The sequence below is a fragment of the Thermobia domestica genome, chromosome 6, assembly GCF_964235325.1.
Source record: "Thermobia domestica chromosome 6, izTheDome1.hap1.1, whole genome shotgun sequence".
In the NCBI taxonomy this organism is placed as follows: Eukaryota; Metazoa; Arthropoda; class Insecta; order Zygentoma; family Lepismatidae; genus Thermobia; species Thermobia domestica.
Genome location: NC_137459.1, coordinates 257,785,509 through 257,802,768, shown reverse-complemented (window position 1 = coordinate 257,802,768; position 17,260 = coordinate 257,785,509). Strand labels below are relative to the sequence as shown.

The window sequence follows — 17,260 nt, the reverse complement described above, 5'->3', positions numbered from 1 at the left end:
TAGTACTACCATCTGAACACACTACATTTCTTGATTTGTTCATATCTACTTACTTTTTAAATGTTCTAAATAAACAAATTTAAAATCTGTATTAACAAAATTATATTTCATTCATTTAATTGCTTTCAAATCACAGTAATGAACAACTGTTATAAACTATTGGTTTACAGGGGACTCTCCATAAAAAGTGTGTCTCATAAAAAGGTTACCTAATTTCAGTTTAATGTATTATCATACACCAAATATATAGTTTACGACTAACATTACAATCAAATTACATTTTTATAAGTATCAATTAAAAAAAAGAATCGGATGATTTGATTTCTGCCTCGATTTTATACTTTTGTTGTCAAAAGTAGGTTTATAAGATTAGTTACATTTACATAGTATTAGGATATGTTTGCTTTGTGCAATATATTTGCTCAATATACAATAAAATCATTTGCGGAGATTGTGTGAAATAAGGAATCAGTAGATCTTTTAATTTGAAAGAGTCCAAATTTAACTTAAAAATTGCACGCACTTGCTTTGCCTTATTAACACCTATATTAACACCTACATACTAAGCGTATATATTTAAACTTTAATTTGTGACAGTGTTTTATATAGATATATATATACAGTATAAACAACCTTCTGGCGCTACAGCTCACTCAGAGATATGGTTGCTATATTGTATAGGTTTAACTAGTTGATACGTGGTCATTGCAGTGGGTCTCAGTGCCTTCCTAGATCACAGCACTGTATCTCTTAACTCAAGTGGCTCCCCTTTGTCTCACAATGTTGCGTCAAAATCGGGAGTATACTTACTAACCGCATTTCATAACTATTCGGTCACAATGAGCATATAGCTTCTAACAGCATACATGCTTAATTAATTAACTAATATACACTTACTTTTCTTAAGGCAGAGTATTACAGTTGCTAATACTAATACCACAGCAATCACACTCACTGCTATTGGCACAATTATTCTCAAGTCTCCAAAAATGGAAGGCGAGTGGTTGGTCTCTAAGCTTAAATCTATTGGAGATATTGTTCCTAGAATTGAGAGAGAAAGAGAGAACATAAGTTAACACAGTAAACTAACTAACTATCTAACTAACTAACTAAATAAATAAATAAAAGCAATGAATTATTAACTAACGACAAATATAGAATATTACCGTTTTTTTTTTTTTGTACAAAGTAAGTATTGACTTTTTTGGTCCTTTTAGAAAGATATAAACGTTATGTTGATTGTAAAATAAATCAGCATCTGACATTTTCACTAATATATTATTTGAAGAAAGACTTCTCCGTCCGTATTGTGATTTATCACACATTAGTTCCTTTACGAATTACAAAGAGGCGAAGTCTCTAGATTGATTAACACAACAGAGAAGACGAAATTTTATTTTGATTTATAAATTAGTGAATTCACCTGAACCCATACAAATCCACTGAATAACAAACTAACTAGAGATATTGCGAATGTCAGAAGGATAAATGTTTATCCTCAGTGAAATATTTAGTCGGACTCTTCTACAAATTGCAATTATCTTATAGATAAATTTTAATTTGTATTTGCACTTTATTTGTATCATAAGTATTTGCACTTTAAAAGTTTAAGTGAATGCAGTTGCTTTTAAATATCACAGGATTTTTTTTTTTTGGAAAATCACAGCTTACATTTGAAGGTATACCTTCTAATCAGTAAAATAAAACTCCTTTGCAAAAGTAAAATAAATACTGTTATCTTAAAAACTTTACTCATATATAAGTTTGTTATAATTTCTCGCTAGAATTTGCGTAGGAAATTTATCATTACTGTCATATTATAAACTTAAATTTTTATAAGTTGATGATATGACAGTAACTCTTTTAGCATTCAGAAGCAATCACTGTTTTTGTGCTAAGTGTCTAGAACGTGTTCTTTCTGCTTTCTACAGCTAGAATAAATTGACAATTTATTATATTTAAGAGAGAAGATATTACTTCGCTATAATTCTGAAATGAAGGTTATTGATTCTTGTCCTTATATTTATTCTCTCTAATGAGAAACAATAGATGCAAATTAAATTAACAGAAAAAGAAATAATCCAATAAAATATAAAACATTGAAATCTTAAAATATTGATAATTTGATCACTATGACTTTAACATTGCACTGCCGTATTCTTATATAAATGAACAAATAATTACAATAGTTTGCACTTTAACAGCAGATGACAATTTTATATTTTAATTCATTTATTTTAATAAATATTTATATTACTTACAAAGTTTTCCTACTTAACCAACTAAAATTTCCTCGCTATCACAAAAGTATTGAAAGGAAAGTAACTACTGTTTTTAGCATTGATATAATACAAAATTAGGATTAGAATTTTTAAACTTTATGTTGATTTCTAAAACTATAGAGAGTATGCAACAAAGTACTTTTCCAAAATCATACATTCAACCACATTTCATTTTACGAAAACTTTGAGGGAAAGCAATATCATAGAAAATGGAATAAATATTTATTTTGAAAATAAAGAAATCTTACCTCAATTTATGACAAGGTAAAAGACGCCCTTTGAACAGAAGCTACCTGCTCCATTGACTTTGAGTTTTCTTGATTCTAATATGTGTTTGATAGTAGGCCTACACCAAATCATAGTATGTTGTCTCAGCAAAAATGCTGACTTCCCCATCTCTATCGATGCAAAATATTTCAAGAATGCAAGTCCTGGTATTTGGAGTATTTGCATATTTTTATCGCTCAAGATGATAATTTTGTTTTCCAAGAATTTTAGCGATTTTGACGCAGAACCATAAGTACTTATTTTGTTTTTAGTTATGAATGCGCAATCCTTCTAGTGTCAGTATGTTGATTTTAAAAATAATAAATACATATATGTACATTTTTAATTTCAATTTCAATTTCAATTAAGTCTTCATTTCTGATTCACAAATTTTACTGACAGTAATGTCTTCTTGTTGTTAAGTATGTAATAGATTATAATAACAGCAAATATTCTTTGTTCTACTTCCAGATAACTGACACGTACCTCCCCTAAGGGTCATGTTGTAGACACTGTAGTCAGCAGTTGAGCTTCCAGCATTGTTGCGTGCTGTCACCCTCATGTGATAGAGAGAAGATGCTTCCAAGCCTGATATTGTGTAGCTCATCTCAGGTGCAGCGTCATTTGTCACTGCCAACAGAAAACATATATGTTAGCTACGATGACTCCTGTCTCGAACTTGTAAAGAATAATTTTCTGATTTAGATGTAACTGAATTACTTCCAAATAATTATATGCACAAACATACTATTTCGATTTATGTGTCTTGTAGAACAGAATATGCATAAATTTCAACTGCTGAAAGCAATGTATTTTTTAAAGCCACTTAGGTCATTAAAAATTTTTATTTAATACGAAGTACATTGCAAAACACCAGTGCTTCGTATCAATTTGAAAAAAAAAATACGAAGATAATTGCATGATAGTAAAAGTAGAAGCGAATGCTAATTTCTTTTTTGAGATGCGTTAGTTCTTAAACTGACACATTATTAGGAAAGTTAAAGTTTTGAATATATTTTATCGTACTAAATATTAATCGAACTAATGAGTAATAGAAAGGAGAAATTGCAGATGCTGAGAGCTTTTATAATTTGAATATGAGTCGTTTTGAATATTAATATAATGCTGTTGTTTTCCTTACATGAGAGCGACTTCATGTATATTACCCTTCTTGCAAAGTACACATTGTTCATTCCATATAACGAAAGCAGCTAGGAGCAGTCTGTTGATCAAAGTAATTTATTGGAAGCAGCGTTTCAATTTGTCTGCAAACTATGATACTATCATTTAATTTGTAGAAGTTTGATGTCATATTCATTTTTGGTTCTTTTCTAGTTTCAGAGTATTTCAAATATAAAGTAACTTTGATGAAATTCTCAAGATCGTTTTATTGATTCATACAATATATACATTACATCTTGAGGTTCTACAGACATATTTAAGTCTCGTTTCAAAAGATTTTTAATCTCTTACTCAGATATAAATTTTGACCTAATATAACTTATTAATCTGTTCTCAATATTTGATCATTAAATCATACTCGAAGTTGCGTATAAATCCGTCTGAGTCTTGATTATTTATAACTGTTCACCATTTTTATTGTGCCTAGATATTACATTTGCTTATTTTTGTAATAAAGCGTAAAGTAGTATTCAAATAAAGTTTGTAGCGTAATTAAGAAACACACATATTTGGTTTAGTAATCACATCACTTTAACTCACATTAGTCAAACTGTGTCCGTAGCCTTGTCACACTGTTGTCCAATGACAATTAACATTCTTATATAAACCTGAGACTTCAAACACTAGATTGTGATTACGTTTCAAACTGTACTGCACAAAGAAAGTCTCATCCTACTCATCCTACTAAAATCTTCCTTGGAATCTTGAAAATTTGCATACAAATCTTTACTTAGAATTAAGAAAATATAAATACAATATTATAAATAATAGTATGTACTTGTATCTTAATTTTTGAAATAATGCAAATGTATTAATTGATTTAAAATTTTGAGGTTATTTGATATTCTTTGGTGCCACTTTTTTATTTCTTATTTATGATCAATTGCTGTAATTGAGAATGTGAATAATTTCTTTGGAAGAAATTGAATCAATACTTAGAAGTAAGCTGTATTTTATAATTTTTTCTTATTTAAATTAAATAATTTGACATTTTTTTTTCTAGAGATTTAATTATAATGGTTTAGCCATTATTCTGAGTATGATATTGAACTCAACTTGTATTTCAAAATATTGTAAATACGATATTAAGAAAACATTTGAGTTTTTTACTTGATAGTTAAATTTATTTACTTCGCACAAGAGATAGGTTGGTATTGCCTTTTGTTTCGATTTTTTTTTTCTTGTTTGCTTGCTTGCTGTAAATAACAGAAGTATCATTTAGGTCCACATTTTGGTGATCATTAAATTACTTTATTAAAAGTTTCATAGGCTAATTCTTTTTTTTTTTTTCTTTCTTTAATCAGCACATTTAATTATTTGGATAATGGTGTCTAATTGATTGATAAGGACATCCATTTAAACTGATTTTTACTTTTCTCCATCCTCTCGTTTCACATTACGTTGTAATACTCAAAGCATTTTAAGTGGCTCTTCCATCCATCAGTAAGCACATTTTTTCTTATCATTTCTTTTACTTTCGTTTCCCAGTCTTCAATTACTCTTTACTTGGGCTCCAACCAATCTTGTTGTTTGTAATATCAATGCTTTTTGAAGTAAAAAATAATGAATTAATAATTGCATCGTCGAGAAGTAATGAACACACAAATGTAATGTGTGATGACGTCTCCAGACAATATTCCATACGATGCCATCCATGAAACTTGACTCAATATGTAATACACGTCATGAATCGTACGGGGATGAGACGAATATTGCATAATAGAACTGAAACATTTCAGCTCTCACGTTCAGGGCAAAATGCGTGAGTAAATTGAATTTAATTGAATTTCTATGTTTGTTATGTTTGCACCTCAGTTGGTAGAATTTATTTGTGAAATATTATTTTACAATCCTTATGAATTTCGAAGATCGAACATTTCTTTCTTTCTTCTTCAATGCAAGTATCGTCGCCATTGTGAGAAAAGATCTAAGAATGAGCAAGCTGCAATTTTTCCATTTCGTTGTTATTTGAAACAGTTTTCATGTTGATCTTCTGCCACTGTTATTATCGATCAAAGTTCTCCGCATTGCACTGAGATAATAATTAAATATATTAGTGATCAAGAAAGAAGTACAGAGACATAATCAGAATTTAATATTAAGAAAAAGATCTGACAAAATATAAATACAATCTAATTATGTATAAAAAGAATGCCATAAATCAAGGCTATCAAATCATTTTCGAGCTTTATAAATAATATATCATGATCTCGTGTAAATCAAAGCAATTAGTTATTTTATATACTAAGATCTGCTGACTAGAAATAAACTAAACTTGTCATAGCATATAACAAAATGAATAAGACTGTGTACCTCATTCAAGTGCATCACATTCTAAAATGTATAGTACACTGATGAATACATTGGAATTACTAATCTAATTTCAGTCATATCATACTTGAATTGTACTTCTAAACTTAAGCATCTTAAAATTATGTAGATGCATGAGAGGATGATTCAAATCAACAACAACAACAAAAGGCTACTTACCAATATATTCTCCCGTGGAGAATATTTAGTTTTCCCATGGGAGGATATATTGGTAAGTAACCAATTTTTTGTTAAATAAAACATCTTAAATTCGAAACGGTCTACATTCACATATAATGAAATGAAAGTTTTCAAATTGAAACAGTATTAGCTTTAGCTATAATTTAAGGATACACAAGAGTCAAAACTTTTTGTACCATGAACATTTTGTTACATAAATGATAATAATCAGAGTATTTTATTCACAAATTGAACGGTAACAATTGAAAATAATGTAGAAACCTGTCTCAATACATATACTGGGTAAGATTAATTTCTCAGTTTGGATCAAAAAGGGAAGTGTCTGCTTCACCTATTTGAAATCATTATTTAAGTGTGTGTATAATGGAACACCTATCGCCCGTGGAGAAAACTCTTTTTGATTTGGTATCAACAGAGAAAACAGAGGGCCATACGTGACCAAAATGGGAGTATGTACTACAAATCTAAGTATCACATAACTTTTACCAAAGGCTAATACACACATCCGCTGTTAAAAGTGGAAAATAAATCCGTATTTTGAGAGTAAAAGCCTAGGCCTTTTATTTATACAAAGTTAATTCATTGTCACATCCCTAAAACATTTCTCCTCTGGAAACATTTTTATTCTGATCCCAGACAAATATAATATATTTAATATGTATATGTATGACGCTGCCATTACCTGAGAAAAGTTTACAATAAAAATGATTTTAGTCCGATCTCAAGGTAGTTTGATTCGAACATTCCTAGCCCAGAAAACACTGTATCAATAACCATAATGATAAAGGCTTTCATAGTAAACCTGCACAGGGAAATGCAATGACACTTATAAACTATCATTTTTTAAAAAAGAAATGAAGAGTCTATCTGGTCCAATAGACGGGATATATATAATTATTTTGTAATGGTACATCAATTCTTAGTCTGCATTGTAGAGGAATGTAGTTGTATATAATTTTTGAAGACATTAAGACAAGAGTCTATCTTTTCAAAAGACAAGATACGTATTATTATTTTGTATTGGTACACTTGTCTTCATTCTGCACCTAGAGGTATCTAGTTGTAGATAAACGTATAACGTTTCGTAAATTGAAATAATCACTTTTGATTCTAGAATGTAATTAATTACTAGCTTAAGAGCTGGCTTGGCCATGAAACTGTCTGTAGTTTATATACTGTACTAGAATATATTACCCGCTTCGCTGGGTTGAAATAAATACTTGAAATGAACACTTCATTACAGCGGCGGCTGGTACTATATGTTGCATGGTTGTGCAATCGGATATTTTTTTAATACTAAAAATAATTTTAAGTATTAAAGTAGTGTGTCACTAAAAAATAAATATTTGCTCTTGAGCGCAAAACAGTATTGATGTATTTCTTTTAAAAAAATCAATTAAAAAACTGAAAGAAAGAGAGAGAGATTTACATTTCCAGTGGCAGCGAGCGTTGCCACTGGAAGCAGTAACATTGAGCATATGGCAGTGAGCTCCTATCTCTTAACATGGGGAAGTGGATTTATTCTTGCATCGCTCCTGTCTTCCCGTATTGCCTGCTTGCAGTTGCACCTTCTTCCGCAACTGGTCAGCTTCTGTAATAGTTACGAATTCCTCCCCTTAGCAGCGCTTGACTCAATTGATAGGGTGAGAGAGATACAGACGCTTGGAAGAAAGAAGTTATTCACAAAACACAAACTCACAAAGAACAAATATAAGTCTGGTGGAGCAGGGACGGATCCAGGCTGAAAGTTTGGGGAGCGGTCGTTCGAAGTCAATAATTTTATTTAACATTTATAATATAAAGGTGAAAATTCTTGGGGTAAGTTTTATATATATATATATATCCTATTCTGGGGTGGGGTCGATCGAGTCTCGAAGAAGAAAATGTCTTACCACTGGTCTAATTCCTAGCTCTGTGTCTTTCGTGCACATGATCCCGTGTTCGATTTCCGGCGGAGAGCATAAAAAATTAATATCAAATCATTCTCTTCCAATACTCATCTGTCTTCTTTAGCCTAATTTGCTGGAATGTTGTTTTTTTTTTTTTTTCATTTCCAAGCACCTGTCAAGGTTCAAGGGTGGTTCAAGAGTGATTAAGTCACAAAGGCAGACATTTTAATTTTATATTTTTACATATATCTCCCCACTTCCCCTCCCCTACGTTGGCTTGCCAAAGTGAAATGATAGAAAACATCCAAGGTCCGATCCTCATATATGTTGAAAATTTGATCGAGATTGGTTAGGTGGTTCAAAGGCTGTTAGGTTTTATTAGTTTTTATTTATATGTCCCCCTCTCCTCCCCCTCCCCATGGAGCTACCGTCAAAGTGAAATTACAAAAATGTTTCCAGATCCGAATCTCATGTATCTTGAAAATTTGATTGTGATCGTTCGGATAGTTCAAGAGATATTAAGTTACAACAATAGTCACTTTCAGTCTTATATAAATTGATTTTTATATAGCTCCCCCCTCCTTCTCGTCCCCTACGTTGCTCCGTCAAATTTAAATCATAAAAGACAATCCCAGGCCTGAACCTCATCTATGTTGAAAATTTGATTAAAATCGGTCGAGTGGTTCAGGAGTTATTAAGTTTTATTTATTTTTTATACCTCCTCCCCCTCCCCCAGCCCTCAGTTCTACCATCAAAGTAAATAGCCTAAAGCCAGCCCAGCCTCGAACCTCACCCATGTTAAAAATTTGATCGAGATCGGTCGGGCGGTGCAGGAGATTCAGAGTCACAAACATAGTGATTTTCAATTATATATACAGATTCATGTTGTTGACTTACTAAATTATATTTTCCTTAACATGGAATAAATACTGGTGGATTTTATTTTCATTTAATAGTGAATGTTAATGGTGGTAGCTTTTATATGGGTTGGCGGTAGAGCCTATTAAATATTGCACCGTTCTAACGAACTAACGGAGCGGTGATTGTTAACTATTAGGAATTAGCATTACGCATAGACAAAGTATTGCTATTGTAATACGATTATTATTAATAAAGAATGAAATAAATGTGTGTCGTGATGTCTTGGGCGTTTAATATAGTGTGCCGTCAGCCAAAAAAAAAGGTTGGGAACCACTGAAGTATCTTATTAGCATATTGGCCATGAATTTGTTATTTGAAGAGTAGGAAGGCGGTAAAATGTAGTGCAAGTAATACAACTCACATAGTAATAATATCTGATGTGTAAGATACTTCCATCTAATGATATAACCAATATTAGTTTAGAAGATGGGGGTCATAAATTGCTGAACTGCATAAAATAGCAATGGATGATAAATAGTTTAGAGTTCCACTAAAAAAAAATCGATAAATATGTCTCGGGTATTTTTCCCGACCATAGGTATAAATTTTACAACTGTGGTTAAAAAAAATACATATAAACTCAATATGTGAATATATGACCCTCATAAACGTAACCATGAACGTTGATCAGGGCAAAGTAAACTGTTATAGATGGTTACTTTGCACCAAAGAAAACCTACACTAGCTCTTGCAAATTTTCTTATAAGTAATGTATAATTCATCTAAGTAACCGCAGATACTGTTCTTTCCACAGACCATTAGACCTTGTTGTTTTCCGTATCTATACTACTAATATCAAAAGAACCAACAAACAGTTCTAGTAGTTTAACAGGTCGAAGACGGGTTATATGATCTTTATCGATTCTACACGTCTTACTTAGTATACACACTAAATATTAACTTGCGCAAATGAAGGGAGGTCAAAATTTTTCCAAAAATATACGGGGTTATATAACTGCTGATTTTTTGACTTCAAAATTGATGTTATTCGATTCTACACGTCTTGCTTAATCTGCTCCAAGTTTCAACTCGCGCAAACGAAGGGATCCAAATTTATGTGGGGGGTCAAAATTTTGTCAAAAATATAGGGGTTTTTACGACTCTTGATTGTTTCACTTTTAAATTGATGTTATTAGATTCTGCACGTCTTGCTTAGTCTACACATCAAGTTTCAGCTTGCGCAAACGAAGGGATCCAAAGTTACGTGGGGTCAAAAATTGCCAAGAATATGGAGGGCTTTAGGACTTTTGATTTGTTCACTTGAAATTTTGAATAGTACATATTAAACTCGGTCGTAAGTTAAGAGGGGGTCATTTTGCAAACTGCTATAATATTCAGCTTATAAATTTGAATAGAAAATGAGTTCACGATTTGGCAACGCCGCTTTGATAATGCATAGAAAAGTGCAGTGGCGAAGGGTACTATGAGGCTCTGAGGCCGGGCCTACTCTGTTTTCTACCGTATATTTTCTTTATCTTTGGTTTCTTATAAAATAAAGTCAATACTTCAACATTACGCTCTTTTCAGTAACAAAGTAGTAGGTTGGAAACACTCGGAGTCCCTTCCGTCTGAGCCTCACCAGCTCGCTAGACAGGTTTACGGGCAATGCTGCTCAGGGAGCGAAGCTATTATCGCTTGGGATTGCACGCATTGTTGGGAAGGTGCGGAGGCTCGCCGCTGGGAGTTTAGTTTTAGCGTTGAAGGCATCTTTCAATGCTAATATGTTATAAAATGATTTCCTTAACAGAGAGTAAGAAGTTTCTGTGTAGAATTATGTATTTCTATTAGTGAAAACTTGTTTAATTTAGGTATATACTCTCAGGAGTTATTAAGAATAGCTGTTTCCTCCCCGTACATGGGGCCTGGTTTATAATAGCTTGTAGAATATAAGTCTGATACATTAAACATATGTATAAATTTACCAAACCCTACTGTACAGGATAAAATAATAATATTTGTGTGTAATTTTACTTGAGTTTTCCATTTCATAGAATCAGATGGGATATTTACGATTTTGTTCGGGGTTTTTGCATGTCTCGGAAGGAGCTTTGCTAACTTTATTCCTGGAAATGTGAAAATTCTTTAATATACGTATATAAAACAATAAAACGTTGCGATAAAATTTGCTTAAGCCCGGAAGCCACCCCTTAAATATGCCACTCCATATAATACAACATTAAATATCTTGCGTTGAATCAAATAAAGTTCCTTCTGAGAATTAACATTTATTTGAGTCATTATCACGTAATGCATTAATTAAACACAATATTGTACTTAATTTAAAAGCGAGAGGTGCAAGTAACAAACGCTTATCCAAGAAATTTGACAGCTAACTGTAAGAATATACTTTCTTTGTCCCTCCCTCCATTTTCAAATATGCTGCAAATGAAAATAGTAACTGAGGAGGAAATTCCTCTCATCCTCCCTGCAAATCCCAGACAGAAGAAAATATAAACTGCACTTCAAAATATTTATAGTGGAGCTAAATGGCAATATTTCATTAATACATATTGCGTGTTTTCCTAATGTAAATATTTGTTGAGTAATAATAATAATATGAGACTACTTTCCGTCTAATTTTGCTTATATATTCATTCTTTCTTGTTAAATTAAATAAAAAGAAAAAAAAACTTCAAATGTATACATGTACATAAATTCAACTCTAAACAATGTTGGAAATACAGCTATGAACGTTCTTTAAAATAAATAGATTTGGTAGTTTTTTTTTTTTTTTTTTTTTTAACAATAAGGAAAACAGAATTCTGGCTGTAATTTTAAACATTTTATGATACATTAAATGTTATTTGTGTAATTAGTTTGTCGGGCCTACCCTAACTGTGGGATTACGCTTCGCCACTGGAAAACTGAAGTTTTTGCAGATTTGCTAACGCGATTGTTTAAAGCTAATGTTGTTCGCGTGATTGTAGAAAACTAATACTGTTCTGAGAGCAATCATATACCGACCACGCTCTATTTTCATTATAATTGCTCATTTTTCAATAATGGAAAGGTGGCCAGAACTAGAAGGCATTGATGAAACCAATTTCAATAATTATTTCAAGAAAGAAGAAGATGCAATTACATTCCTTGCAAAATAAAATCTTATTCCGACAAGAGAAAACACTGAAAAAGTGAAATGTAATATATGTAGATCCGATATGTACACAAAAGATAAAGGTAATTACAAAATTGGCTTTGTTTTCACCTGCAGCAAAGAAAAGAGCCTAAGAGATAAAAGATGTAAATCGTGCACGAAAACAGCAGGAAAACGCTGCACTGAAGAATGTAATAATCTAATCAATCCGCTCTCGAACACTATTTTCCTAAAACCCTGCATACTTTTGGCAAAATTCTGACCCCCATAAATTTGGATCCCTTCGTTTGCGCATGTTGAAATTTTGTGTAGACTAAGTAAGACGTGTAGAATCGAATAACATCAATTTTGAAGTCAAAATATCAAAAGTCCTATAAACCGTCTCCGACCGTTTAACATCCTCTTATTTTCCTATCAACCCAATATTTCCGAGATTTTTTTTTTAACTTGGATATTTTCATTACATTACCCTTCAAACATTTCAGTCCCATCACCATACATGTTGTTTAATGATTTAATTTCCCTCTTTTTTAACGAAAGCTATTCCAAAATGTACTCCTAAAATTGGGTTGAATTAGAACTCTTGCCTATAACTGATGTCAACCAAATGTACAATACTTAATTGGAAAATCCGAAAGCAAGTATACCGGTACGTAGTTTTTCAGGAAAATTGTGTATTTTTTTTTTAGGAAAGTTATGGCTAACATGATTGTGTAAGATGGAGTGAATTGTCAATTTTCCGTTTTAGTAATTTCAACCCTAAACAACTGGGGTAAATGTTAACATCAAATGAAACACACATTATGTTTCATAAAAGTCAGAATTTTTACGAAATTTTCGTGTAACATATATATCTAGGAAGGGGAGGGGGGATAAACACACCATGTAATTTTAAACTGGTTTGAACTTCAAGCAGTGGAAATGGTTTGGAAGTCTGAGAAAAAAAAATGTATATTATACTGCAGCCAAGTTGAACATCAGCGCTTTTTATTGATTTATTTATTATTATTTTGCTTTGTGCGTAGCAATTTCCGATACAGATTTCAATTTGTATCGCAATTTGTAACTTTTATACAGCAATTTCCACACTTTTCTCCCATTTTGCTCATTTTGTCACCATCTGTAAGAATATGGGCCTTGATGAGGACAATGGAATTCTCTGAGTTGAGCCTCTGACACAGAATATGCAGAGAGATGAAATGTCGTTCTTCACCAGTTCTATAACGTATTCATAATTGTTCCAATCCTTGTCTTAAAAGAACTGTGATAAATCTAAGTAATAGAATAAAAACATATATATGTATGATTGTTGTTTCACTGCCCACTCTACATGTGGAACAACACGATGATTAGCTGCCTTCAATTATCGGTTGTTCTTTCGCTATATGGCTTGCACTGTTTCAGTTTATTTGTGTTGTCACCAAACGCCTCATTAACAATCATTTCACTAGCAATAATTAGCAATTCTGAGTTTGGTGAAGAATCAGCGCAAATCTGTCTTCAACATTGGGGGGGGGGGGTTGTAGGACCGTTCCCATATCTTTTTTAAGCGATGTTCAGAATATTTATGAAGTTGAAAACAATGCAGTTGAGGATCATGAGGATCAGGGGAGCAGAGTTGTCTTCAACATTGGGAGGCGGACAGATTTGAGGCTTATTCTGGGTGGGGTTGGGGGAGGAGTATAAATCTCAGGCGAAGTAGACGAAGTGGCTGTCGGACACAAATCGTCACATTTCTCCCTAAAAACACATTTCAAATCGGGTTATTGGAGGGGACAGTCCCCCCAGTTCCAAAATTGGGGGACATGTCCCCGTCATCCCACCGGGATTTGCGCCAGTGTACTGAAGCATCACCAATGTGTTGATGTTTTGATTAAAATCTCCAGATTAACATCATTTACTGCAGATAACCACAACTTTTCATGTTGCCGAGTAACAGACGTAGAATTTGTTGCACATGCAAGTTCAATCCATCCACTTGTATGGATTTGCCTGATTCACTCACGTTCTAGGAGTGAAAGTTCAAGATGACTCTCAAATAGAGCATGCAGTTCTTGCAGAGTGTGCACGGACTTTCATATTATTTGCAAGACTCTCTGAACAATTTCTCCAAAGCTTTACACAGACAATAGCTAGACCATTAACAATTGTATCATATAGTCCACAATAACAGCAGTTTTTAGTGAAGAGACTTTCTGAAATGAAAATCATGAGGTGAAAGTTCATTTTTCAATTCTTGAACGTGTGTTTCACTCAGCATTTTCACCCAATAACGCCTTTGTTGAAAGATCATGGATCAAAATGTCCTTGATAGATTATCCCTTTATTTATTTATTTTTAATTTTATTTATTTATTTATTTATTTATTTATTTATTTATTATTTTCTTTTTGCGACATCTGTCTCTCTGCGAGCTCGGGAAAGAACGGATGAAGTTCTTTCGGTTGCTGGTTGTGTAACAACTGCTTCAATTAAAGCGTGGAAGGTTAATTTTATTGATTAGTTCAAATAACAATTTTACTTTCAATACAAATTTCTCCTGCTACAACTGTGTGTGTGTAATTCTGACGCATGTGGAAATATATCTGGTGGACATATTTTTACATCGTTATCCACATGTTGTTTTGTGGCAATGTTATGCAGTCGCACAGGCTCAGTAATCTCAAAGGAATTTGTTCGTTGCTACATAAAGTGAACAAGACTCTCAATATTTATATTAAAACATTCCCCTCTCTTTCGTTCAAGTTCATGGTAAGGAACCATTTCACTGTGGTCTATTAGTTTAGAATTAGTCACTTCTCTAAAAAATATTGCGAATAGAAAACTTAGTGGTAAACTAGCTGCCATTGAGCAATGTAGCCATTTTTTGAATATTTGCATTTGAATATTCCCAGTGGGAGCTTGTGTGGTTCAGATTCCACATTAAGCTGTAGATCCACGTCTCATATAGGCTCCAGCAACCAGACACCAGCTAAGTTTATCTGTAAAATGTCAAACGTAGTACTTTTTAAAAATATAATTGTCGTTACGTTTGTTATACTTTACTTTTTATTACCATGTTTGTTTATAGTGCACAAAAAAATATTTATTTTTATTATTTTATGTCTATGTAAAAGAATAAAATACATAATAATAATAATAATAATTTTGTTTGCTTTAGAAAATGCGATACAGAAGTTATAAATTGCTATGCAAATTTAAACTGCTTTGGCAGTACGCTACACAAGAAAGAAAACACTGAAATATAATAAATTTTTGTGTATCATAAACAAGTATGATAATGAAAAGTAAAATATGCATACGAAAATATTGGTGAAACATGTTTAAGAAAACAGTCTAGATGGATGGGGAAGTGATGAGTATATTCACTCTTTTATTCTTGGGAGGTTTCAACTCTCAGAAGTGTAGATGATTAGGAAGTCTCAAAGAAAATATGTGATACTATATCAAAATCTAATAATTTTAACGAAACTTATTCGTGAAAACTATTTTCTTATCACACAAGTTCACGTATAGTTCAGATAATAAAAGTTCCAGGTTTGGGGGAACTCACTCCCTTTCAATCGCTTATCCTTAGCCGATTTCAATCATATACAGTGCGTATTTGCGAAGATCCTAATAAAAATATACACTACAGTGTATCGTAATCTAATAATATTTGGATAGGTAATACTGGAAAATTGTTTTGTTATCACATTATATATGTGTACAAATTTGCAACACGGGATGGATTTAAACTCCTTTTACCCTTTTTTCTTCCCTTTTTGCTTCAACTTCAAACAATAGACTTATTTTCTTAGGTGGAGGAAGATGCATATCAAGTATCATTAGCATCTGATAAATCTTATATGAGTTATTATCGAACAGACATACGGAGAAACAAACGTAGATAACAAATACTGGTTGAGTCGAATGGTAGAAGCTCGCTTATACTCTTTTAATTACGGTTTATTTTCATTTCGTTTACTTCTTTTTGATAAATGACAATTGTTATTAATAAGTTATGTAATACAAGGCAAATTATTTTTTTAATTGTGTACTGTGGAATTTTTTTTGTATTATAGTATTTTTTTGTATTTTTGTATTTTGTTTTGTATTGTATTATAGTATATTTTTGTATTATAGAAATTTAGAAACAAATTGCTTACCTATTTTCCAATTTTCCCCTAGTTTTCTTTGTTCAATATGAAAACTATGAATTTTACATTCCCCATCATTCCATCTATCTAAATGGAAGACGATAGAATCTGCATACGTGGTTGCTGCATCTTGTGGAGATGGTGGTGTAGGTTTCGTTCCTCTTGTTCTTATAGTTGTTACTTCACTTGCGTCTCCAGTTCCAACTCTACTATAGCCTGACACGTAGAAATAATACAATGTACCACACAATAAATTTTCTACTGTATAGCTTGTTACATCATGCCCAAGGCGCAATTCTTCCCATTCACCGTACTCTCTTTTGTAATTTAGCACATAGCCAAGCACTGCACTTCCTCCACTATCTGCTGTTCTCCATTTAAGAGTCACATTAGTTGCTTGAACAAACATTACTTCCAATATAGGAGCCGTGGGTGGAACTGTAAAGGAAAATAAGTAAACATTACGAACAAATATAACTCAATCGTGATACAAGGTAGCTTTCATAAAAGTAAGCTATTTTCTAAAATTAAATCTACACTTTTCCTATCTTTCCATTACTTCGTTTTTTGTTTCTTCTGTTTTGGAGGTCCTATTTTTTCCATTGAATACTACTCTTTACTTTCTTATTTGCTTGTTTGTATGTTTGGACGTTGTATCTTAGCAAAATATGAAATCTGATTGATTTCTGGAAATATAATAGCTTTTAGGTAGATCCGATGAAATACCTGGAAGTTAAGCGTCATATATTTAAACACGCAACTTTTTGAAATGTATTTCTTCTCGGTCGAATTCTTTCTATATTTCCAACTGATTTAATTTTACGATATACACTGTACAAATGTGCTATATATAAAGATGAGTTAAATAAAAGCGGAATGGTGCTCAGACCATGTTTATTTAAAGATAATCTCCATGGTTACACAAGCACTTGTCTCATTCATTCAGCAAGCGTTGAATTCCCTGTTCGTAGAATTT

General features: G+C 32.2%; 1 protein-coding gene across 1 annotated transcript in view; it reads right to left on the bottom strand.

The window, feature by feature from the left end:
- Window positions 1-17,260, bottom strand: part of LOC145687511 (cell adhesion molecule Dscam1-like) — a 1,370,399-nt gene that overhangs the window by 115,331 nt on the left and 1,237,808 nt on the right. Inside the window, exons 21-23 of the mRNA XM_081760977.1 lie at window positions 16,294-16,722; window positions 3,036-3,179; window positions 898-1,041 (exon numbers count right to left, since the gene is read on the bottom strand). Coding sequence (XP_081617103.1) covers window positions 898-1,041; window positions 3,036-3,179; window positions 16,294-16,722 — 717 coding nt within the window. The remainder of the gene's footprint in view (window positions 1-897; window positions 1,042-3,035; window positions 3,180-16,293; window positions 16,723-17,260) is intronic.